At 38.1% G+C, this 27,009-nt stretch overlaps 1 protein-coding gene across 1 annotated transcript in view; it reads left to right on the top strand.

The window, feature by feature from the left end:
- Window positions 1-27,009, top strand: part of Plcb4 (phospholipase C beta 4) — a 366,535-nt gene that overhangs the window by 272,476 nt on the left and 67,050 nt on the right. The window contains exons 8-15 of the mRNA XM_042694597.1: window positions 3,588-3,667; window positions 4,226-4,279; window positions 9,355-9,436; window positions 10,531-10,631; window positions 11,290-11,347; window positions 19,224-19,332; window positions 24,474-24,684; window positions 26,205-26,298. Coding sequence (XP_042550531.1) covers window positions 3,588-3,667; window positions 4,226-4,279; window positions 9,355-9,436; window positions 10,531-10,631; window positions 11,290-11,347; window positions 19,224-19,332; window positions 24,474-24,684; window positions 26,205-26,298 — 789 coding nt within the window. The remainder of the gene's footprint in view (window positions 1-3,587; window positions 3,668-4,225; window positions 4,280-9,354; window positions 9,437-10,530; window positions 10,632-11,289; window positions 11,348-19,223; window positions 19,333-24,473; window positions 24,685-26,204; window positions 26,299-27,009) is intronic.

The raw sequence follows: 27,009 nt of genomic DNA, 5'->3' as shown, positions 1-27,009 counted from the left end.
AGTTATACCCACTTGGATGTTTACTACAAGTGTGTTTGTGGTGGGGTTCCTGAGTACCTGGATTGTAGATGTCCACTCTGGATATCTCCACCAGAAGGAACGCACCTAAAATGCCAATCTAGCCAACGAAGGTATTTAAGGAGCTCCAAGATGACTTTCTGGGGATGTGATGTAGATGATTGTCAGACAAGCTTATATTAGACATTCAAAAAGATCTATCCTCAGTCACTTTTGTCTTTCTTTTGTTAACCTGGAAACCAATGGCCAGAGAGGTGAATACACATCTACTTGACTCCAGACAAAACTTTTCAACGAAACTTTAAGACTCTGCTGACACCTTCTGGTATTTCATTTATAAAAAGAAGCATTCTTCTCTCACCTACTGCCCTTTAGTTTTATCATGCTAAGTGAACTTGATCTAAAAGATAACAGAGAAAAGGGGATTTCTGAAGAGACCATATTCTGTATAGAGGCACATGTGGGGACAGCCTTTGAGTGAACATACCCTCTTTCTTGGGGGTAAGCCTGACTCTAAAATTCTTACTGTTCCTTTGCTCTGAGACAGCTCTCTGTGCTCTTGGGTAAGGCCTTTGACCTTACTTTTATCACTGCTGGGGGAAAAAAGCAGCTACTAACCTACCCAGGGCCATTTAGGGTCTCTGAGGTTGCTGGTGGCATCTGCTACTAACTAAAGCATGGATCCATCACTGGAGTGTTAACCTCAGAGGTCACTCCCAGTGACCTTTCCATTTTAATAAACAAGGTTCTTCACTACCATTCCATTTTCAAAAGGTAGATGAATGCTTTCTAAGACTGTCTAAAGCCCACCATGTCTAACGTTTATTTCTAAAAATAACTGAATTAGGATTCTTACTCTATTCTCTACTATTTTCCTCTTTTGAAAGTAGGACTTGGTTCTATGTTTTGGAACACGTTTTGGAACAGACCTTCAGATTTAGAGAACCCTTTTCAGCTAATGCCAACCAAATTATTTGTTTTTTTGGGTTTTTTTCCTGTATGGTCTTGGGAAACTCTGTCAGCCTGTGGTTTTATAGGCCAATAACAGGATATTTGATCATCTCCAGAGAGTTATAGTCCATATTCAGATGGACAGAGAAGAATTCTGCCAATGAGGAATAAGTGAAATGTTTCTCTAACACTGCTGTTTCCTTTCTTCTTCCTTCAGCATCCAGACTTTACCATTGCTCTTGCTGAGGCTACTATTTACAATTCTTAAAAAGCAGCCTTTGCTAGGTACAAAGGGAAACTTACCTCTTTATCTTCCATCAGAAGGACTGGAGCACAAAGGGCTGATGGAAAACTCTGTTAGATTCACACTGATCAGAGTGTTTTCAATCAAAAACATTAAAATAGTGAGTATTAGTGAGGGAGTGGAAAAATTACCACCTTTGTTTCTGTTGATTGGGATGTAAAATGGTACAATGGCCATGAGAAACAGTGCAGTGGCTCCTCAGACATGTGAAACTTGATGACCATAAGATCTGGCAATTCCACTTTTTGGTATTTATCTAAAAGAACCAGAAATATACATATACCAGTGTTCACAGCAGTATTACTCATTATATAGTAAGCAGAATGGAAACTACCCAAGTGACCTTTGACAGAAGAATGGATAAAGGAAATGTGATGTTTACATAAAATGGAATTAGTAACTCAGCCTTTAAAAGGCAAGAAATTTAGACACACCTTAAAACAAAAATGAACCTTGAGGTCATTATGTCAAGTAAAATAAGCCAGTCACAAAGGACAAAACCCATATGGTTCCATTTACTTGAGGTTTCTAGAATAGTGCAAATCATGGAGAGAGAAGGTAGAATGGTGGTTACCAAGAAAAGGTGAGGATGGGGAATTACTGTCTAATATGTGAAGAGTTTTAGTTGTGGAGATGGAAGGGTGGGATGGTTGTACAACAAATTGAATAATACCAGGATGTCATCTGAAAATGTTGGAAGTTGTTAATATTATGTACTTTACCATAAAGAAAAGAAATTTTATGGAAGTCTTAAGATTCAGTCATTACATCTGACCTTTACAAAAAAAAAATCATGTTGTCATTGGTGGCCTATACTTGTGATCTTAGCTACTCAGAAGGCTGAGATCTAAGGATCATGGTTCAAAACCAGCCAAGGCAGAAAGATCTTAAAGATTCTTCTCTCCAATTAACTAGCAAAAAACTAGAAGCAGATGTGTGTCTCAAGAGGTGGAGCTCCAGTCTTGAGTGAAAAAGCCAAGGAAAAGTATGAGCCCCTGCTTTCAAGCCAACACACTTACACACACACATAAACACACAAAACTAAATTACTCTTCCATAAAGAATTCAATCTTGTCATTGGAAATATAATGGACAGGCCTGGAGGACACTATGCTAAGAAAATGAAGCTGTAAGGTAGACACAGACGACAAATACTAGCAAAAATAAAACAAAACAAAACAAAAAACCCAAAAAATTAAATAACTTAATTGCTAAACCTGGTGATATTTACAGTGCTGTCCAATAGAAACTTCCATGATGATAAAAATATTCCTTGTCTCCAATATGTAACCATCACCCATGTTGGTCACCATGTTGGCTTTTGGGTACTTGAAATAAAAATGTAACCGAGACACTGAATTTCATATTTTTCACTTTCACTTCAAAAAGTCATATGTATACAGTGCAGGTAGAGTTTATATTCATATTACTATCTATTCTCTGTTATTTTCCGTTTCTCAGCACTTAGCCATAAATCTAACCCATCAGGTTATAAGTCTAAGAAGGTAAGAATTCAGTTTATATAAAGGTCACAGTTCTCTGGTATGGATGGGGTACAAAGCATGGTGTCGTGGGTATATAGCTTTTGTCAGACATTCATCAGCATCACTTATTGGATCCAAGAACAGAGCAGACCTTAGGTCATGTCTTAAGTACTACAATGCCCTTCTAGAGACCCAAATTCCTGTACTGCCATCCTCAATCTTCCTTCACTTTTCCTTGTAAATCAATGGAGTGATGGTATGAACTACAAATGAGGTCCAAGTCCTTAGACAGAAATATGTGAGCACATCACAGCTTGCGCTGAGCAGCCTGGCAGTAAAGGTCTCTTGCTTTTTAAGGCTTTGCTAGAAAACACAGATAAGGAAGATATGTAACAAGCCCAGATTAGGAGAATTCAGAAATACAATCAACCCGTATGCATTTATCTGCCCTCTGAAATGCGAATAGGTCAGCAGGTATGATATAGTATTGCTTAGAAAGAACTGAGGTTTCCAGCAAATGAAAACAGAACTTATATTTAAACAAGAAAGCTTGACAAGCCAGTCAGTAGGCAGCATGTTAAACCTAGTATTTTATGGCACTGTAGATGTCACATTTATCTTCATAAAAAGAATGAAAATTTTTTTATTAAGGCACAAAATATGAGCACCCAAAATGTAGATGGCAGTGTGGCAGGCAGGAGATAAAAACAGAGTTTATAGTCTCATTACATGAAATGAATATAACAGACCGTCTGATAAAAATCCACCATGTTTGGCTATAGCAGATCTACTGACTGAGACTGTTTTCTTCTTCTTTTTTTTTTTTTCAGCAATGGGTAGAAGGCCTGAGATCAATCATACATAACTTCAGGGCAAATAACGTCAGCCCTATGACATGCCTCAAGAAACAGTAAGTTAAGTTTCTATCACTCATCACTCTTGGAAATTATCACATGGTCCTGTTAGGAGATAAGAGTATTCCATATGTGGACAGGGCAATTCCTGCTTGCCTTCCTTTCTATGTTCCTGATCTTGATGGATGAATCCAAAGCTTCAGACCCATAGGAAACAAATAATTGCTGGCCAAAGCTCCTGGAACTCCAGTCACTCTAAATCCTGTGGATTTCAAGCATTGGCTTTTGTGTTGTAATACAGAGTCTTCTGATAGATAGATCTGTGTCTGGCATTGTCCATAGCCAGACACTGGGATGGCTCAAGCTTTCTCTGCATAAAACTAAGAAAATTTACTCCAGCCATAGTCCTTCTGCCCCCAAAAATTTTCAGGGCAAAAAAGGGTATTTTTTATAGTGAAATATACTGATATATAGGTTCACATGACTATAGGGTTTTGGAGCTTATACATATGCCAGCCCAGACTATATAATTGTTCCTAGTTTTTTAGAGTAGATATTCTTTATTACTAATTGAATTGAAACTCAAAAATTATGTTTTTGCTATTGTTTTCCAGCTGGATGAAATTGGCATTTATGACCAATACAACTGGAAAAATTCCAGTTAGGAGGTAAGTCAGTCTGTCTTGGCCACGCTCCCTGCCCTTGACCAGCCCTCATGACACCAGTCCCAAGACAGAGTCCTCTACAAGTGTGTGCTAATGATGATACCTCTGCAAGCTTATTTTGGATGTGTGTGTGTGTGTGTGTGTGTGTGTGTGTGTGTGTGTGTGTGTGGTGTGCAGTCTGTCAAAATCATAGATAGAAGTAAAGCCCCCTTCTATTCCCTCACAATAAGTAGTGTTTAAAAACCATCTGGGGCTGGAAAAGTGGCTCAGTGGTACAGTGCTTACCTTGCATGCATGAGACCCTGGGTTCAATTCCTTAGCACCACATAAGCAGAAAAATATGGAAGTGGCGCTGTGGCTCATGTGGCAAAGCGCTAGCTTTGAGCTGAAGAGCTGAGGGACAGCGCCCAGGCCCAGAGTTCAGGCTCCATGACTGACAAAAAAAAAAAAAAAGAAAGAAAGAAAAGAAAAGAAAACAAACAAAAAATCTGAAAACATAGTATTAGTTTACAATCTTTAAATAATTGGGCTTTCAAATTTTAAATTTCACTTGCCAGCTTGTCTGAGTAATCACCAGCAGAAATTAAAGTCCATACTGCGTCCCTGCAGTGGCAATGTGTGGACAGTTTTAACTAGTCTGTTGCATCTGGATGGGGCCTTCCCATTCTTGGCATTACTGTTCTTCTACTGCTCAGAGAAGACAGGAGCTGGCTTAGTCTTAGGTCTAGGTTGCTGTAATGAAGTACCATGGACTATGGAGTTCACAAATGAAAGAGTTTATTTTTCACAGTTTGGGAAAATGGAAGTCTGGGAGAAGGGACATGATAATTTATCCATGTTCTCTTTTTTGCTGTTTTTGTTTTCTTTTTGTCTATATGTCTTTGGGAGTATAAGGGCAAGCACAGAAATAATAGAGGGATAAAGGGTGAACAAATGCAACAATGTTGCTCACTGGACATTATGTTGAAAATGAAGTATATAACTTGTGAGTGGGATGGGAGGGAGAAAATAGGAGAGCGCGAAGGCAGGGGTGACATTATCCAAAAGGAAATGTGCTCTTTACCTGAATTATGTAACTGTAACCTCTCTATTTTTGGCATTTTCAAATGTTTTTTTTAAAAAAGAAAGAAAATGGAAGTCTGGGAGAAGGGATTCATGATCTGATGAGGATCCTCTTCCTGCTTGCAGACTGTTGTATTCGTGTAGGAAGAGGGATAGCAAGTTCTAGAAAAGCTCTTTTATAAGGGCTCTTCTCCCATTCAGGGGAGGAATCACCCACCTCCCTAACATTATCACTTCCTAAAGGCCTTAGTCCCTAAAGCCATCATGGTGGTATTAGGTTAGGATCAGATTAGGATTTCAACATCCCAGAGCTGCTAAGTCCTCTTTCACCCTGCCCCGTCTAAGCATGATACAGGTGAAAATTCAGGGAAGAGGAGATGAGCACAGATAGCAATGTGATGAACACAAATACAGACCAGATCTCTTTGTCATGCATTCCTGTCCCACCTTTTCTCTAAGATAAGGTTCTGGAAAATGGGCAAAGTGGGAACCTGTAAATTATGATCAGAGCATTTCTACCTAGCTTCATTCCCTCTGTCCTCATCAAACTGTGGCCTCACAAATCTCTTTTGATTGTGAGCATCATTATCTAGCATGTTCATACAACAAAATGATTGCTCCCCAGTTTGGCAGATCTAGCCTCCATACTTTGGAATCTTCTTTAGTTTTCTTTGACATTGACTCTTTGGTTCTCGCCAGTACTAACAGGTGTTTGACACAAAGCATCTGTTAAAAATTGGGGGTAGTTTGTTTGAATTGATAGAGAATTGATACCAAGCCAACAAAAAAAAAGCAAGTGACTCTCTTAGGAGATGAGCTGCCAAGGGTTAGGTGGAAATTGTTCTGAATGTTTTAATGGATATGAAGTGTAAACAGTTTTAAAATATCATTTAATCACTATCATTCTGGAGTTCTAAATGTGGAAACTATTAATATAATGTATATCATGTTAAAAGGGATCTGGCTTCACCATCGTTACAGAGTTTGGGAATAGCCCTTGCTCCTGGAATAGTAAACCAAAATCCAGTGACAGATAAAGTGGGTCTCATTGCATGACACAGCCTCTCTTCTTTTTTTCCCCCTTTTTTCTTTGAAATCAAATACCTTCCCATTCAAACCACGGTTGTAACAATAACTCTTTTCTTTTGCTCTCTCCCATCTCTTATGGTCTGAAATGGAATCTAGTGGCTAAGACATTGGGATCCAGGGTCTAGGAAGATGGGGTTCAATGGCTAGGGTGTTGAGTTATGGAGAACCAGACAATGGTTGTGGCCAATGGTTAGAGGGAATCCTAAAGGGCAGTGCCTCGGGTGTGGTCATGGCAATTCAATTCTATATGACCCATCCATGACCTGACACTCCAGAAGCCTGCGTGGAAGGTCTGATCCTACAGAGATGGTACTTCCAATTCCTTCATTTCAGCAAATGATGTGCCAACTCTACAGTATATGCAAACCCTGGGCAAGCAAGCAAAGAGTGGGGCTCCCTTGGTTTCTAGGGTGGTTGCTTTCTTAATCACTGACAAGGTCTCCTGGGATATATTTAGACTGAACTGTAAAAGAACTGGGTATAACTCAAAGGTATTTGCTGTTGTAATGATGTTCCTGTGTGCAAAGAATGGCTGTTTATCTTCTCCTACCCACAAAATTTCATGGAACACCTGTTAGCTATTTTGAAGCACTGAGCAAAACTCCGTGGATATGAGGCTGTACAGAAAGAGTTGGCTAACTCTCAATACTTTTATAAAGATGTCATGTTCCTAGGAAATGCCCCATGATGTCTAAAATGTCCCCAGCCTATTGTAAGTGTGTTTCTCTTAGAACACTGCTTAAAGAACATCTTCCTGAAAACTCAGGAAAATCACTTTCACCTCATACTTCCTACACTTTACGTGAAACTATTTTAAGACTCAAGAGTGAATCAGATAAGTGTCTGGAAGCAAGGAAGTAGATAACATCCCACAGAAATGGTCTGTTGACTTCTGTGCTCCATCCTGAGTATGTTTTCCTTTAAAAGTAAGGGGAGCAAATCTGTGGTCAAGCTCCCAAGCCCAGCCTGCCTCATGAAAAGCTAAGCATAAGAAGTCAGCCTCTCCCCACTTCCTCTCCCATTTTCTCCTACACTGTGCTCCTCAGTCCTATATCTTGGTACTGCAAGCACTTGCCAAAAGATTTTATTCCTCTGCACTCTCCCCAGAAGTGCTCAAGCACCATACTTAATTCATCCAGGCCATGCTGATCAGCCTCACAGAGACCTGGGTGAGCTGAAATACCCTTGAGATGATTATTCCAAGGTTCCCCGCAACACCTCCCCCCCCCCCCATGACAGATGTCTGATTCGGTTGTGCATCTGTAGGTCTTACGTTAACATACAGTTTTGTGAAGAAAGACACAGTGAATCACCACTTTCCGTAAATCAAAAAGGGCAGGTAAATAGCACCTCAGTGGAATGTTTAAACATTGCATGAACTCTCAAGACTGAGAAACTATGGACATGCCACCCTAAAAATCTGTTAATTAGTTTACCTGATATCAAGCACCTGTACCCTGCCATTTCACAGGCCTCCTAATATTTGAATACAGTGTCTCAAGCACTCTGAGGAATGTACTTCATAAAGAATTCCTGGACCTGGTAGGAAACAAGAAAGCTTTGAATGAACATATAATAATTCATTTACCTAATGCTGCTTCCTCCCCATCTATGTTGAGAAGCTGTAGCCTGCAGTTAAAGTGGTGCTTTCTTCCACTCACCAAGATTAACTGGCTGTCAGGGTTTATATTCACTTACCATGAATAATGTAACACATGAAAGCACTGGGCCTGAGACAGGGTTAAAAGAACCCTCTAGTATTCAGAAGACATTGCTAAGCCAGGCTTCACAGGTGACAGTCAGTTCCACCTTTGAGTCAAAGCTCTACTTCTGAATATAGACTTTGAGTGACCATGCTAGCACACCACCTAGGCCTTTAGTAAGGGTGTAAATAAAGGCTTCTTGGGTGAAGAAGGCACAGCTTGAAGCCAAGTATGAGTTTCAGGTACCAAATCCTCACCTGGATGAATTTCATTCTAAGTGTTACCAGCATTCCCATGGAGAGGGTCTCTTTTTGCTACTTTCACTAATGAGACAATGGTCAAGCTTTTAACTAGTCTTCTTATTCACTACAGTATTTTAAAATGTATTCAGAAATATTATGACTTGGGTCAGAGCTAAGATTCTATTGAAACATTGAATAATTTTTCCCTGCCCCTCTGTAACCTGTTACCTGTTACCATTGCAGAGTTCCTCAAGAGTGTTTCATTTGAAAATACGATTAAAACGTATCTGATAGTGTGTCACAATAGCCATCTCAGGCTAGGCTGAATTCTAAAGAGCTGCTTCTTCCAACAGGTTGAGATGTCAATTTTTTCATTTGTATCACTTATTCTAGAGTGCTGTCTCATCATTTCTTAGGATGAAAATGTTTATTGGTGGGTCGTTGGGAAAGCAGAGATAAGATGATGGTAATATAAGGTGATTCCCAGGAAAGGCACAAGACCCTATCTGAAAAACAAACTAAGAGGCAAACAGAACTGGTCATGTGGCTCAAGTGGTAGAACATTTACCTAGGAATTTCAAGGCCCTGACTTCAAACCTTAGTATTGCCACACACACAACAAAGTGCCATTATTTTCTCACAGTATGTATGTATATGTATGTATATATATATATATATATATATATATACATATATATATATATATGTATGTATATATATCCCTTCAGTTTTCCTCATGTTCACAAGTACTTGTGGTGCTTGTATTTGAATCAAGTAGCAGAACCGACTACCAGAAAACCAGAGACATGGGAGGGACTATATTGGGGTATGAAAAGCACCTACAAAGAGTAGCTTTATTAATCTGTTCTTTTCCCCTCAGTCTCCACATTTCTGGGATTCATTGGATCTTTATAGCAGGAGAAAGCAAAATGAACAATATATTGAAATTTTCTTTCCTTCTTTCTTTTTTTCCCTGCCTTAGTATTACTAGAACCTTTGCATCGGGGAAAACAGAAAAAGTGATATTCCAAGCACTCAAGGAATTGGGTCTTCCCAGTGGAAAGGTATTCACAGATTTAATAATGTTTTCCTAAAACCACATTTTTTGTTTATATTCTCGTTTTATGGTAAACCAGCTTCTTTGTATTAAGTGAATCTCCATTAGTTTCAGTTAATTTTCTCTTCTTCTGAGAATCCCAACTTAAAGTGTTTTAAAATTCAGCTAGTCTACTTCAAAAAAATTTTTTTTTAATATTTTGGTAGGTTGTGCGGCTTGAACTCAAGGCCTGGACACTGTCCCTGAGATCTTTTGCTCAAGGCAAAAGATCCACCACTTGAGCTACAGCGCAACTTCCAGTTTTCTAGTGGTTAACTAGAAATAAGAAGCTCATGGACTTTCCTGTCCTGAACTGTGATCCTCAGATCTCAGCCTCTTGAGTAGCTAAGATGATAAGCATGAACCACCCAGCTTCAAAATGGTTTTGTCATCTTTATTATGATAAGGAAACAAAAGACAGACTGGTATATTACATAGTTTGTGGACTATATGTCAAAGAAGCTCATCATCACTACCTAGATCAAGTACAACATCAACACAAATAATAAATAGGCTATGAGATGGCCTTGCAATATTTTCTGAAGTGCCCCTCACCAAAAAACTAACCAGATATGTTCATAGCCCTTCAGATTTAAAATAACAGAAATCAATGTATAGAGCACAAGAAAGATTTAAGCCTGTGACTTCATTTACAAGTTCTGTTTGAAAGATATATTTCAGTGTAACATGCAAAATCTCACATGGACATCCTAAGCCCCTCTATGTGATCTTCTGAAAGTCACATGGTAAGCATAATTAAATACAAGGCTTGATTTCAGCATCCTACCAGCTTAAGGAGAGATGGAGAAAATGGTTCTCTATTTATTTCTTGGGGGTGTTTCCCAGGGAAGCTGGTAGTCTGATGCTCACATACCTCCTCTTAGGCCTTGGCGTAACTAAAGGCACACATTAAAGCATGCTATGATCCAGCAGTGTGATCTAAAAGTTGGCCTCCAGGCTTCTGAGTTTCCCAATGGTCCACACTTTGCATCATGACCTTGTACATTGTCCTGCAAAGATAAAAGAGATTGTGTGATTAATGATGCTTTCTGTTCTTTACAGAACGATGAAATCGAGCCTGCTGCTTTTACTTATGAAAAGTTTTATGAACTGACACAAAAGATTTGTCCTCGCACAGATATAGAAGATCTTTTTAAAAAAATGTAAGTTTCAATTATGAAGAAATGTTATATAAATGTTATTCTTTTAGATTTTTTTGGAACACGTTTTTGCCAAAATATTTTAAAATAGCATGTGAGTACTAGGAATGTCAGGATTATATGTTCACCCTTTAGCTTCTCAAAGTAAAAGCTTACTCTGACTTTTTGAGAAACGTTGACAGAAATGAATTGCAGCACCTGAAACCTCCCCCCTCCCTTCCCCTGGCATTGGCTTTACTAACTACCTATAATTTTAACCTGCTCCTTTAGGTATTAACCCATGATGTGAACTAACTAGATCCAATTTGGAATGTTACTATGTTGTTGAAAAGTTCATTCATTCCAATTATCTCAAATGGATGACTTACATGTTGTTTTTAAAGTAATGCCTTTGGCTAATGCTAAAAAGAACAAGACAAAACAAAGAAAGACCTGCAGATATTTTCCGTGACTTGCTGGGAATGTCCTCTCTCCTTTGTCCTTGTGGTTGGGTGCCCTCCCTCCCCTTACCAAAAAGTCGCTGGTTCACTTTAAGAACTCACCACTACTTGAGGGTTAGAAAACTAAGATTAGAATTATGATCAACAAATGTCAACATGTAAATCGTACCTCTGTAGCATCATATACAAAAACTTACTTTTTTTAATAAATTTCTTTTCAGCAATGGAGACAAAACTGATTATTTAACGGTAGACCAATTAGTGAGCTTTCTAAATGAAGTAAGCTTTTTCATACATTAACTCAATAAAGTCTGTGTGCAGTGGCTTGCCTCCTTTGGTGTCCTCATTGCATGACCATGTCATCTGCCCTTACTTGCTTTGCTTCTCACCTGCTGATCTTTCCATGATGGCTTTACCAGGTGCAAAAATCAGCTGCTCCCTGTGTGTTCACATGCTGCTTATACTCTGGCTCTGCACACCACTTTCTGTTGGTTTCTTGCTATGTTGTGTAGCTCTGGTTCTGTGCATATGTGTGAAAATTGTAATGTGTTTATTTAATTAAATGTGTCTGTGTTTTTGCAAAATGATGTTTAAGGTTCATCTCATTAGAGAATGGATTGAATTTGTTGCACTGTAGTTGGATTCTCCATTACTAACTTTATCTCATACCTTTGCATGGACTGGAAAGCTTTATTTTTTGTCTTTTAATGGAATGCATGTAAGAAAAATATGTAGGTTCAATTAGGCTATTTTGACAACAAGCAAAACATTGAATTCTTGGGTGAAAATACACTTTTCAGCCAGTTGGATTGCAGGTTAAATTTTTACTTTTTATTTTTATAACAAGCTCAGAGCTAATTTTAGACCATGATTCACTTAACAACCGAAACGGTTGACAAAATTTGTTGAAGCACAAGGGGAAAAAATATTTGAGAACAAGTAAAGGCTGCAACTTCATTATAATTCAAATGAACCTTTATCTTTTACATGTACAAAGGAGTGTTTTTAGCGAAACCTCCCAAAATTTTTATTAATCCAAAACTAAGCATTCGTGTTCTTTTTCTAATACACAAACAATATGAGTTTTTGTAAAGGATTAGACAATATATTTGTGTTTCAAAAGAAGTTAAGCATCATACCATATAAAGAGAAGATGTTAGAAAGGCTGAGAGGGACAGAGAAATATAGCTCAGCAGTAAAACACAGGTTTAAAATGTACAAGGCCCTGTGTCCAATCCCCTAGCATTAGCATTAAAAAAAGAAGGGGAAAATAATATATTACTAGACATAAGATATTACCCTAAGAAAAGAGACCATGCAATCCTTGATTTACCACTCTGTAGAAACAAGTCACACCTTTGCCAAGGGTCTTCATAGGGGGTGGTACTTTAGAAACTGTCAACCAAAGTCTAAATGCACTTCTCCAAGAGAGAGAAGTGACTCCATATATCTGCATTTTAAATCATCCTTTCAGTACAATATTTATTTTACTAGAAAACATTTCAAGTTTTTCCACTCTGCTGGATTTTAGTCATGTGAATACTATGTTCATACTCTTTACCCAGATATTATCCACATTCTTATGCCACAGCTGCTCAGAACTTGAAATACCTTCCTTTATTTCCTTGAACCTCTTCCTCCTCATCCTTCTTCCTTTCGTTGTTTATTTGGTTTGGTTTGTTTCCTTCAGCTTCTTTGTGCACCGTGGTTCATGGATCATCTTAAATTTGGTGAGATGGGCAGCAATCCAGCTTCCTAATAAAGAAGAAAGATAAGATCAATAGAGATGAGGAAATCCACACAACATCCGTTTGTCACTTTGGGATGAAATTGGCTTCAGCCATTTATTAAACAGAGACCTACCTAGTGCATCTTGCTGTTTGCATGCAGAAGCATTTCCAAAGTCCAAGGAGAAGTATCACCTTATGGGCTCTTATCTGATGCATTTCCTCTTAAGGACTTTTTTTTCATTTTTCTACCTAATAATCAGTCTTATAATTCTTATAAGACTTAAAAATTTTTCAGTTTTAAAATTTATAAGCTTCTATTTTTTTAAATGTATTTAATTTGAAGAAAACATAATTCCCCTATATAATTTTTGTGGGGGTGTCAGTTGTCGGGCCTGAACTCTGGGTCTGGGTGCTGTCCCTCAGATCTTCAGCTCAAGGCTAGCGCTCTACCACTTGAGCCACAGCACAACTTCTGGCTTTTTCTGCTTATGTGGTGCTGAGGAATCGAACCCAATGCTTCATGCAAGCAAGGCAAGCCCTCTACCACTGATCCACCTTCCCATCCCAATTCCTCATTTTTTAAAAAAAAATTATTGTAATTATAAAGGTGGTATACAGAGGAGTTACTATTTTATAAGTCAGGTAACGAGTACATTTCTTCCCTGGCTTTCTCCCAGTTTTTCCCTCCTGTCCCTACCCACAAGGTATATAGTTCATTTTCAACAGTGTCTAGTCCCATATTTTTTGACTGACATTCATGTTCGTTATTAGGCAAGTTTTTATCTGTTGTTATTATTAGTTGGGTGGGACGGTTTGTCTGCTTGATATTGTTTAGTTTTTTTGTTTTGATTTTTGTCATGGCGCTTGAACTTAGCAACTGCGCTCTGTCCTTGAGCTTTTTTGCTCAAGATTAACACTCTACCAATTTGAGCCACAGCTCCACTTCCAGTTTTGAGGTCTTAATTGGCTAGCTTCAAACAGTGATCCTCAGATCTCACCCCTTGATTAGGTAGGATAACAGGCATGAGCCACCAGTACCTGGCTGCAGTTGTGTTTTATCTTTTATATTTCCTTCTATTATCCTGGTCCTTTGGGGATGAGACTGATGAAATTAGTTTGTGGTTCTCAATTTCTTCAGAGAACTTTATCTCACCTTTAGGTCAGATAGTCCAGAAAAAATGTATAGTCATTAATTTAAACAGTCTACCCTGAAACTGTTCCTTTTCTGTCTTGGGGAACTGAGCAGGAAAGACTAGGCAAAAAGGTGAGCATCTCCTCAAAGAAACGGTCAAGCCCAGGGAGTATTCTGCCAGCTCCTTGCATGTCCTTTATTAAGTTCAATTAGTCATCCTTTAATCTCAGTGTTAAAATGCACAATCTAGTTGGGTTTTAGTGGCTCACACATGTAAGTCTTGCTACTGAAGAAGTTGAGATCCAAGGATTTTGGTTTGAAGCCAGCCTAGTCAGGAAAGTCTGTGAGACTCTTACTTCTAGCTAGCCAATAGAAAGTGGGATGTGGAGATATGTCTCAAGGGGTAGAGTGCCAGCTTTGAGTGAAAACACTAAGGAATAGTGCCTAGTTCCTGAATTCAAGTCCTAGTAACAACATGCGTGTACATGCATGCGTGCACACACACACATACACACACACACACACACACACAGAAAATAAAGAATCTAGCCCTGCTGAGTCAGAATCTGCATTTAACAGGATCCCCATTTAATAAGATTAAAGAAAGAAAAATTGATTTAATAGACATTTGTCTGCACATGAAAGTTTGTGTAGCACCATCTAGTGGTATGCCTAATATGAATGGAAGAACATGGGAGTAGTAGGTATATATTTTCTGATTTTTCCCATAAAGAATTTAGTTAAGGAAATTCACTCACACCTAAAAAAATTGCTACAGATTTATCTCTGCATTATATTCAATGGAAAGAAGGAGATTCCCATTACCAAAATTATTAAAATATCCAACTCGAGTTAAAGAAGAGCTAGTGGAGGCATTTGCTGGGTGCTTCCACATGATTAATTCTAATCTGATGCCTGCATATGTCTAGACTTCAGTTGGTTTCACCTTCTTTTTCCCTGTCCCTACTAAAAAGCTAAATTGATTGTGGTGTTGCCTTCTATTTGATTTCTTGCAGAGATGAGAACATCTAAGGTCCTGGAGAACTGAGGGTTTCTGAGAGTTTTGTTTTGACATGGATCAAAATTTTATAAAAGAGAGGGAACAGATCCTAGATGGCCACATTGATCAAGAATGGGCTTTATTTTCCCCTTACTAAGTATTTTCCTCCTATGTCTCTCTCTCTCTCTCTCTATCTCTCTCTCTCACACACACACACACACACAGATGATCACATCATGATTAAGCCTTATTGTTTTTCAATTTTCTAGTTTTACTGTTGGAAGTACATAAGAAAGGACCCACGATACCTTTTTCTTTAGCAATATGCTTATTCTTTATTTGACAGACACAGAGAGAGGAGGAGAAGGAGGTATACTACCTTATGAGTAAGCTTACAATTTGCCAAATATTCCTTTCTCATAACATCTTTTTTCCTGTATTACTTATATTAACGTCCATCCCTCCCAATCCCAGTGCTACTTGTATTGATGCCAGTTACTGCTTTTTCTTAGTAAAAGTAAAGACAGTTGTAGGGACCTGTCCATTATCTATCTACTCATTTACTCCTTTTTGAAGTTATTTAGAGTATTATTTTACAAAGCACTGGATACCAGAGGATGAATATCCCGAGTATATCATTTATCCAAGTGGAAACTGATAATCCCTCTCTGAGTCCTGCAAAGCATTTGCCTCAAGGTGCTACATCTAAATGGAACTTTCTATATCTTGTTATCCCCAGATCACCTGAACATGAGCTCTTCCTCCTCATTATTTATTTTCACATAACACTTACAGTTTTGTGCCATTAATGTAACCCTATCACTTGTCTCTCTACCTTTGGATTGTTCAGATTGTGCTTATCTACCTTCTCAGAATGTGAAAGTTTTAGGGAAATTAGGTTATCTTTTTTTTTTCTGGTCCTGGAGATTGAACTCAGGGCCTGGAAGCTGTCCCTGAGCTTCTTTTGCTCAAGGCTAGGGCTTTACCACTTGAGCTAGAGCTACAGTTTTTTGTTTGTTTGTTTTTTTTTTCTGAGTAGTTTATTGGACATGAAGAGTCCCGTGGACTTTCTGGCCTGGACTGGCTTCAACCTAGGATCTCCAGATTTCAGCCTCCTGAGAAGCTAAGATTATAGGTGTGACCCACTGGCACCTGGCAAATTTTTAAACTAAGGGTTATTGATATAATCATTATAGGACTTGGGTTTCCTGGCTGTAGCTTCTGGTAGATAGTTTAATGAATACTAAGTATCTAGCTATCTCTCTTTTTTTTTTTTTTTTTTTGGTCATGGGGCTTGAACTCTAGGCCTGGGTGCTGTCCCTGAGTTCTTCAGCTCAAGGTTAGCGTTCTACCACTTGAGCCACAGCACCGCTTCTAACTTTATTTGTCTTTCCAATCCAAGCTTTTATTTCATATACATTACTATGTTTAAACTCAAATTCTAAGACATATTGGAAGGCTGTATTCAATTTGATATTTTTATTATAAGTTTTTTATTGTGGAAATTTCTGTTTATGTGGTGCTGAGGAATCCAACCCAGGGCCTCATGCATGTGAGGCAAACACTCTACCACTGAGCCACCTTCCCAGCCCTCTAGCTATCTTTTAATAGGGTTTAATTGGGAGGACATTTCAAATGATTAGCCCTATTCTGGTAGGAATTAATTATTTGGATTTTTTTTCCTGCTAGGAATTAGTTATTTGGATTTTTTTCCCATAAGTGTTAAATGTGTTTAAGATGCAGGCCATTACAGGTTAAGGCAGTGCTTTCTTAAACTTGAGTAGATCAGGATGACAGGAAATGATGTGTTTCACCCTAGAGAATCAGTCCTCTGTAGCTGTGGGGGGCAGGGCCTGAAATCTACATTTCTAGCAAGGTCTCAGGTGATGGTAGGATGGTATTGCTAACATTCACAGACCACACTTCAGGTAGCAGCACATTAGACCACACACATGGATAGGTGTAAAAGCACACAGACAAGTTTGACTTCTTTCTTTGCTTTTCCCTAACTTTATCACTTCTCTCTCTTCTAGTGAATCCCTTCTGTCTCTTACTTTTTAATTTGTATAGATTTACCCCATCTGCTCCATGAGTCTACTTACCAAAGAGCACATCTATAAATCAAAAGACTTAATTTTAATATGGAAGAGAAATAAAGTAACCAGGTGTGAACTTCACTGTACCAGACTTTAGTAGAAAGGATTCTTTTCCTCACTTCTTCCATAATATTGTGTATGGTAGAAGGGATGTGCTTAAAAGAGGTTTTAATTTTTATATATTTGGGTTTTTTTCATTTTCTTTTTTTTTTTTTTTCTGTGCTGGTCCTGGGGCTTGAACTCAGGGCCTAAGCACTTCCCTGAGCTCTTTTGATCAAGACTAGCACTCTGCCACTTAAACTATAGCTCCACTTTCAGCTTTTTGGGGGTTAATTGGAGTCTCATAGAGTCTCACAGATTTTCCTGACCTGGCTGGCTTTGACCAGAGATCCTCATCCTGTGTAGCTAGCATTATAGGCTCGATCCACTGGCACATGGCTTTATTTGCTTCTAAAATAATTTCTTCTCATTCAAAGTAGAGCTCCTTGTTCCCTTAAATGATGGGTTCTAATGCATGGGCACATCCTGTTTCCCAGCTAGGTACAGCATGCCCTTCCTTGCCTGGCATCCCATGATCCACTTAACAGTTTCTCCTCTTCATATCCCACTTTTGTACGTTATAGTCTCAAGACCTGTTTTAAGTTTCTTCTCTAGTAACTGCATGGATGTGAGCTACTGTGAGTCATAATTTTTTAGATCACAACAGAAGTATGCTTCATTGGGATAAATTGCCCAAAAGATATTGCTTCCTTATAAATTAAATTAACACTCTTAACTGAATTGGGCCACTTAGGAAATGACATCATGTATTCCCTGGTAAAAGACAGTCATTCCATGTGTAGGCCTCTTCAATTATCCCCAAACAAATGAGCCAGGAAAATTCATATGAACTTGTAATAACTGCTTCTTAAATACCTTCCCAGTAATGTTTTTCAAAGTCTGTGAATATATTTGGGTAAAGAGTTGTTGCTGAGACTCTATTTATTGACCAAGTCTTGCTCACATCTGTTTGTTAGTCATTATTCCATAAAAGTTTGCTTTTTTATTTATTCATTTACTTTACTAGTTGAAGGATGACCAGAGACAAGATGCAATCCTATCATGCACAGTGAAATATAAGGAAGTTTATGAACCCAAAGCCTACATATACACACATATGCACACACACACACACACACACACACACACACACACACACACACACACACACACACACACACACACATGCACCTGCATGATTGTAGTTAAGTAGTGAATGGACTTTTTACTATCTCAGAAAGTCAGAATGATATCACTGTCCCTGGTGTTTCCCCCAGTACCAGAAATACCTTAAGTAGTTATTGAAAAGGAGAATGTTGCCAGCCTCCCAAATTAGCTTATCCATATACTCTCTTTCTCTTTGTCTCTGTCTTTCTGTCTGTCTGTCTGTCTGTCTCTGTCTCTCTCTGTCTCTCTGTCTCTTTGTCTCTGTCTCTGTCTCTCTCTCTCTGCCTGGGCAAATTTTCAGGGCAAAATGAGTTACTTTATAGGGGCAAAAGTGTTTTTGAAGTACTGATAGTTAAATTCAGATTTTTATATGGCTTAGAGCTTGTACATATCCTTGTGCAAATTAATTTTCATTTTTACAATTGGTTTAATTTGAAAAATAATCACAAAAGCAAAATTTGCTGAGTGCCCAAGAAATGTTATTAACACAGAGAGATCAAATGTTACTTTCTTACATAATTCTTGGAGTTTTGTTGCTACTATTTTGGGTTTTCTTGGCACTTAAATTAGCATATGAGCGGTTTATATATATATGAAAGATTTTTTGATATCTTGCTTCTTAATTAAATTATTTTTTCTAATATTTAATATTTTACCTCACTTTATATATATATATATATATATATATATATATTTATGGCAAATGCCTTACTTATGGTATAGGAAATAGTAAACAATTTTTTTTTTAAATTTTTGAATGTGGAAAAAAATCCCACATTTCCATTCTTGGTCAGCAAGAGGAACCAATATAGGATTTCCAAATTTGTATTCTTAAAAATATATTTTAGGAGAAAAGATAGGAAGGCAATGAGTGATATCTGGTCTTTGTAATTAGATATATATGGGTTAGGAAATTATCTGCTTGCAAATATGAAATGCCTCTGGGTGAGCAATGTCAGCCTAAATGGAGTTGTTTTCTCATCCATCATAGCATCAACGAGATCCTCGACTGAATGAAATTTTATTCCCATTTTATGATGTTAAAAGGGCAATGCAGATCATCGAGATGTATGAACCTGATGAAGATTTAAAGAAAAAAGGTAATGAAAATAGATAAAAATGTTTCCTTTGAAACAAAGAAATATGAGGCTTTAAACACCTTTGGATTTTTTTCATTGAAGGTATCTTACATATTGTAGAGTTCCCCAAAGCCATGGAGTAGCCATCAAAATTGCTCCATGCAGCCTGAAATATGTTACCTGATATTTTGTATCATAAATTGAATATTATCATGCACTACAGTGATATTCCCTCCCCAACCATGTACTTTCTTACAATATTAGACTTCAGTTCTATGTACTGCTTAAAATATAAAAATGCCAAATACAGTCTCTGTTTTCAGTCTTGGAAAATAATTTCTGCCACTTAGAAACTTGTACTTTTGTTTCTCCAAGACTAAAAGTATAACAGGATTTGACATGCCCCTCATTTCTCCTCTGACTTCAGGAGTGGAAGATTTAAAAACAACGAGTAGGAAATCAAATAGTCGGGAGTCACTTTAGCAAATTGTTGGCATTTGTGCACCTGTGCCCCTTTCAGTGAAACTTTGGAATCACTGTGTTTCCTAAATAGTGGTCAGATAAAGAGGAGTATTGACTGTTGGTGCTGTCGCAGGAAGAAAGGCCTGCAGGAGGATGGAAGAGAAGTGCTATATGGTCACTGCCCTTGAGTCTCAGCAGATGTGGAAAGGAGGTCAAAGTTTAAGTTCTATCTGTCCAGTGTGACCATAAATCTCAGGACCTTGGTTTCTTGCTTTTCAGAATGGATTCTCGTTTGTTCCTATGTCAGTGACTGTGGTGAAGGTTTTATATATTCTTTATACTCATTTAGAACCTATATATAGCTATGCCTGGTCCACTACATCCCATCAAAGTTTTCACTTGGATGGGTTTTGTATTTATACTTTGTAAATAGGGCTACAGGTTTCTATCACTCCTTACCTGTTCATCTTTATTCTGAATGCCAAAAGTTTTCTACACTGTGATAGCAAAAGAGCAGTGGGAAATGATGCAATTATTCTTTTTTTCTCTGAAGTAGTTGTCCAACAGAGTTTCAATTCAGCTTATGAGTGCAATGCATCTTGGTCAATGTCAGCCCTTCCATCATTCTCCCCATCTCTCCCAATCCCACCCATTGTTGATGCGATTCTGATTGCTACCGTCTGGCTTGTGTGAGACCATAAGCGAAGGACTAATTCCCTAGGCCTGTTTCCTTGATGGTAAGACAGTGGAGCTCATCCAGTCATATCTTGGTATTTTTGTTCTCTCCACCTCTTTTTTTCTTTTTGGGTTGGTGGGATTGGACCTCGTGCCTTGCATTTGTGAAACCTACTATGTACCACTGAACCCCTACAGCCTACTATCCATTTTTTTTTAATGTGTAGAAGACCAACTGGGTATGAAGCACTCTGCTGGATGTCGAAAATTCAAAACTGAGTGAGAAATGCCTACTGCCTTGAAGGCAGTTGTTATCTTTCAAAAGGAAAGACTCACCTGTTATTTGGAAATGTGATAAGTGTTGTGATAGGTGTGTGTCTTTAGTTATTTTTTCCTGTCCTTCCAAGTCCTAAATGTGCACACCGTTACCACTGATACCATCCAAAAGTGTAGCTTCACCCTTTCACAAATGACAGTGTTTAACGTCAATCACTAACGTGGGGGGGGGGGGGAGGGGAAATATGTGATGCAAAAGGCATACCAATAAGCTTCTATTGGGAGTGTAAATAGGTCCAAGCATTGTGGCAGTTGGCAGTAGCTCATACAGAAGAAAATATGCATCTTGTTAGGCCAGAACCTCCACTTATAGTGATGTACCCTAAAAGATTTCTTTTCTTTTCTTTTTTTTTGGTCCATCATGGGGCTTAAACTCTGGGCCTGGGCTTTATCCTTCAGCTCTTCAGCTCAAGGCAAGAGCTCTGCTACTTGAGCCACAAAGCCACTTCTGCTTTTCTGAGTGGTTTATTGAAGATAAGAGCCTCATGGAATTGCCTGCTCAGGCTGGCTTTGAACTGCAGTCCTCAGATCTCAGCCTCCTGAGTAGCTAAGAATACAGACGTGAGCCACCAGCATCAAGCTAAAAGATTTCTTGTAACTAAGGATGTTAGTGTAGCAGAGAGCTCACTGCTTCAGGCCTCTGTTCCTCGGCTCCTCTCAGGCTAGTGGCTTTGTGTCTCTTCTGTATATATAGGATTTTTAGGTTACATTCTACAGTCTGAACTTGAGCTTCAGCTACAAGCCTGCAGTAGAGCTCTCCTTTCAGATGTTGAATGAACATTTCCAATGCACATGTGTAACATGCTTTGGCTTTTCCTGTGCCTGAATTTATTTCATTTTTAGCCCATTAACTGATGCCTCTATTTAATCAGCTTTTTAAACCAAAACCCTTGGAATCATCCTGGACTTCTTCCACTCATTCACATTGTATCCAATCCATAAACAAATCTATAAGGTAACAGCCTCCAAATAAAGCATATCTTATCATCTCACTCCTCTTAAACTATATCAGCCTCCAGTCTCTCTCCCTGGACAATGCCAGTTGACTTGTGATGGATCTTTTCCATTTTGCTCATGCCATGCTTTACACAGCAGTCATAGCAAACTCAATGATAGGTATGCTTTCCTCTGCTTAACACCCATACTTGCTTCCCCACATACTTAGAAGAAAATCCCAAATACTTAGACATCAAGTTTAGCTGATACAGTCTTTATCTACCTCTCTAGCCTTATTTCCAGCTACTTTTCCCCTAAGGTGTTCATTCTATCTTGCTGTCATTTAATGACATTGTTTGGCTACTTGTTTCTCTCACACATAATTATGTGGGTTTCATGAAGGTGGGTCTTGTCTGATTTTTCTAGCACTGCATTTATCTCAGTTCATTAAAGTACTTAGAAGGAATGAGCAAATAAACGAGTCAATGATGGAATACACTCTAGGAGAGAGATATACATATTTCTAGGGTATACTTTCAATTACAGTTAGAGGTGACCTAAATGTCCATTGACACAATAATGGACAATAAGTTTATAGTGTAATGTGTAGGTATGCACACCCATGGACACATGCACACATAGGCACACATATAGACCCAACACATGGATGCACTCATGCACATGAATGGATGCATACATGTTTATGCAGAGAGCTACACACTTCAACACATGTTGTATATGTATACACACATCTCTGTCTCTGTATCTGCACATAGTATACACATGTACACAGAAACAACACAAGCATAAATACATTTACAGACACATGTACATGTAAATGTGTGCCTCATTCACACATGCAGACACACATGCAGACACACATATACAGTCATTTACACACATGAGCAGATATTACATCCACACACAATATAAGCATAAACATACTCACAGACACATGTACACACATGAAGAAGCACACACCTGCACATCCACAGATACATATGCATACACACATAAACAGATACTACATGCATGCACACGGAGACATGTGCCTATTTATGCCATATACATGTGCCTGCACTCCACACACATGTACACATGGATGCACAGATGCACAGACCCATGCTCACATACACATAGGGACCTACACAGAAGCAGGAGCTCTAAAGCCATATGGTGTCTATATTTTTAATCTCTGTATATCAAGGATCCTGCACAAAGTAAGCTGCTAATAAATGTTCCATTATTTATTCACTCAAAAAAGTTTATAGTATATCCATATATGGACTAGTTTGCATTTAATAAAATATAAGTGAACGAGACATATAAACAGGTAGGTAGATAGATACTAAATCACTGTAAAAATCTCAAGCAAATATACCATGAAAATAGCAACTTCAAATGTACACATGGGATATCACCTATATAAATTCAAAAGCATTAAAAATGGTCTACTGCTAAGATAGATGTGTAAGTATTTAAAAAGGAAAAAACATTTGAAAAATGTCATACACATAAGTCCACTAATGGTTATGACCTGGCAGAAGAAAGATAAAATTGAATTCAAGAGGAGTGACCACACAGCTCACCACAGTGCATTTTTAATATTATATTCTTTTTAAAAAAAGCAAAGCAAAGAAAAAGTTAAGACCTTGACAGAGCTGTAATATAAGACCATGACTGTACATTATGTTATTTGCTGTGCATTTCTGTAAGTATGAAAGCATTTCATAACTTGCAAATATTTAAATAAAAGCTGAGGCTTTCCATGATTGATAGGGTAGAAGAAGATGCCCAGCCCCACGGTGACCACATGAGCCCTGCTCCCTGTTAGAAAACAGTGATTGCAATGAACAGCAGTTCTTGGAGCCACGTTTCAATGGCCTTTGCATACTCTTCTCACTAGACCCATACTCTGCCTTTTAGATGAATTAGAAAAAAAAATAAAGTGCTTTAAATTAGGGGAAGCCAGCCAGGTACTGATGCCTCATGCTTGTAAACCTAGTACTCAGGAGGCTGAGATCTGAGAATTGTAGTTCAAAGCCAGCTGATACAAGATAGTCTGTGAGACTCTTATCTCCTATTAACTACAAGTCAGCTGGCAGTGAAGATGTCGCTCAAATGGAGACACTAGCCTTGAGCCAAAAGCTCAGGGACAGTGCTAAAGTCCTGAGTTCAAGACCCAGGGATTGCATGTATAGGAGCATGCACGCGCGCGTGCACACACACACACACACACACACACACACACACACACTAGGGAGGCCACAAGTCTAGGAAAGAGTGGCTTCTTCAATGGAGTGAGAACAATAATGACCTCCAATTGATATGTTATCCATTGTTAAAGGGCATGTCGCATACATATTCTCATTAATCATTCATGATGGTCATGGGAAGCTTGTAAGGACAAGTATTTAACCCATTTGGGTAAAAAGAAAGCTGAGACCCAGGAGCATGAGAAGCAAGTAGCAAATGCAGAGCTAGGAAAAGTTCCTTTAATCTCTTGACATCCCAGTTCATAGTAGTATTTTGGAGCTTTGGTCATCATGGTTATGGAAGGAGAATACTTTGTGTTATCTACAACATGCAAACTCTGTCATTTTATTCAGGTTATGAAAAGTGAGATTGTGACAATAAGACTATAAGGAAGGTTTTACTCATACTGTTTAAAACTACCTCACATCCCTGCATAATACATGAAGTCATGCATCTTTAGAGCCTAAAATGCTACTAAGATGTTCTTTTCTCTCCAGGCCTCATATCAAGTGATGGATTTTGCAGATACTTGATGTCAGATGAAAATGCCCCAGTCTTCTTAGATCGTTTAGAACTTTACCAAGAAATGGACCACCCTCTGGCTCATTACTTCATCAGTTCTTCCCATAACACCTATCTTACTGGCCGGCAGTTCGGTGGGAAGTCTTCTGTAGAAATGTACAGACAAATTCTCCTGGCTGGTTGCAGGTTAGAAAATGAAGAGGTCAACTTGTTTTGTTGTCTTTTGTATATAATACTCTTCAACCTACAGTTGCCATCTCTTATCTACAGGGGAAAGTTCTAAGATCCACAATGGATGCCTGAATCCAGGGATAGTATCTAACTCTGGATATACTATTCATTTTCCTATATTTATGATAAAGCTGAAGTTATAAGTTAGGCACAGAAAGAGATGAACAACAATAACTGATAATAAAATCATCAGCAATACTACCTTAGTATTTGGGGGCCATTTTTAAACAAAATAAGGTTTACTTAAACACTGTAATACCATAAACGTCTAATTAACCAAGAAGGCTCCTAAGAGGCTGCTGGGTGTTAGTGGATACTCTGGACAGTGGACTGCTTTGTAACCCAGGCAAGACAGTGAGTTGTAAAGATTTCATCACATCACTCACAATGACAGGCAATTTAAAAATTGTGAGCTGTTTGTTTCTGGACTGTCCCATTTAATCACAGGTAAATGAACTACGAAGGATTGGTGTAATTTGTTTCCTCCCACCCCCAAAATAGGAAGTAATAATCAGATAAAAAAGACATTTGTCCCGTCTCTTCAATAGATTGTGTTGATCATTTCAATTTGGGTAAGGAAGGATAACAGCTCTTTTACAAAAGTCTGGAGTTATCCTGTGGATCAAAAGACACGGTTTTATTGTAAATTCAATATATGCCCCACAGATTACAGAAAGAAGATATACATGTATGTATTAAGAAGTCATATTAAGTTTTCTGCCGGTTATAACTGCTTGCAAAGTTAACATTAATGTTAGAGATTTAAAAATTTAGTTCTCTGGGAAAGGGAATTACTGTATTTTGAGAAAAAATAGAGAAAATAAGCAAATATCTCGGGTTTAAAATGTGACAAAATGCTAAAAGTTGAGATTAAGAAATAATATAACCACCTTATGATTTTTGTCTTGGTTATCAGTTCAGCAGCACTTAATTTTTTAACTCACTATTTTCTTGTGTATGGAAATACTGCAAAGGAAATTAATCATATCCTTACTTCCATTCAGATACTTTTTCTGAATTCTTGAGGAGGAATCACTGAATCAACCAAAATATTTTCTAATATTGTGAAAACAACATTATTTCACATAACAGTATTAAAATTAAAATTTTATGTCAGCTAAACCCCAATCATATTCAAATTTCCAATTTATCTTCAAGTTTTCCCTTATTGCTGCTTGATCCTCAATATAATTTCATGTAGAACCATGTTGCCAAAAGATTTCATGTAGAACTATTCTGCTGGAACTGCTGGCTATGTCTTCTATCTCTTACTTGCACAAAAGGTACTATCACTTAGACAGTCCCTTTATGATGACAACAGTTTGGTTTTAACCCAAATATGCCATGAAATTGCCATACCATTTAATTCGTTCCATTTTCTGCTTTGTCAGAAAACAATTCTCATGTTCCTCATTGAATTTGTATGCCTACTTTTATTATAAGGGTTCGGTATCATAATTTCACTGTGTTCCTAGGTGTGTTGAACTTGACTGTTGGGATGGAAAAGGTGAAGATCAAGAACCCATAATAACCCATGGGAAAGCAATGTGTACAGATATCCTTTTTAAGGTACATCTTAAAATTACATAATCACTGCTTTTTGCAGACAATGTGAAAATGCAGAAAATGGAGATGGAAGCAAACTAAAAACAAACATTCATTCTCTCAGACATTATCCCTTTGTATTTCTTTCTTTTTTTTTCCTTTTTTTGATCAGTCATAGGGCTTTAACTCTGGACCTGAGAGCAGTCTACCACTTGAGCCACTTATGGTTTCGTGGTACTTAATTGGATATGAGTCTCATGGACTTTCCTGCCCAAGCAGACTTTGAACTTCCATCCTCAGATCTCAGCCTCCTGAATACCTAGGATTACAGGCATGAGCCACTGGCACACAGTTGTCCCTTTGTATTCCTTCCTTCTCAGTTGAGGAAATTAATGATCTGATCAGTTACCTCTGTTTAGTTTTCCCCACATGCTCTTTTTTTCTACTTTCAAATGGGGCTTCTGTAGAAGACTCTTCCTAGTCTTACCAAATAATAATAATAAAAGAAGTAAGAAGTCTTTCAAGATACGCATAGTGGAGCACACCTGTAGTTTCAGCTTTTTGGGAGGCTGAGGTGGCAGGTTTTTTGAAATTCAAGGCCAGCTTAAGCAGCATAGTGAGATCTGACTTAAAAATAAACTAACTAAAACTTGGTGTGCGTGTTCTTTCCTACTTATTTGTTTGCTCATTTCTTGTTATTAGTGGAGGATTTCATGGTACATAAAAGCACAGAGA

Source organism: Dipodomys spectabilis, unplaced genomic scaffold (genome assembly GCF_019054845.1).
Source record: "Dipodomys spectabilis isolate Male_0828 unplaced genomic scaffold, ASM1905484v1 ptg000175l, whole genome shotgun sequence".
Classification (NCBI taxonomy): Eukaryota; Metazoa; Chordata; class Mammalia; order Rodentia; family Heteromyidae; genus Dipodomys; species Dipodomys spectabilis.
Note: the sequence above shows the minus strand (reverse complement) of the source record. Positions and strands in the feature narration are given on the sequence as shown.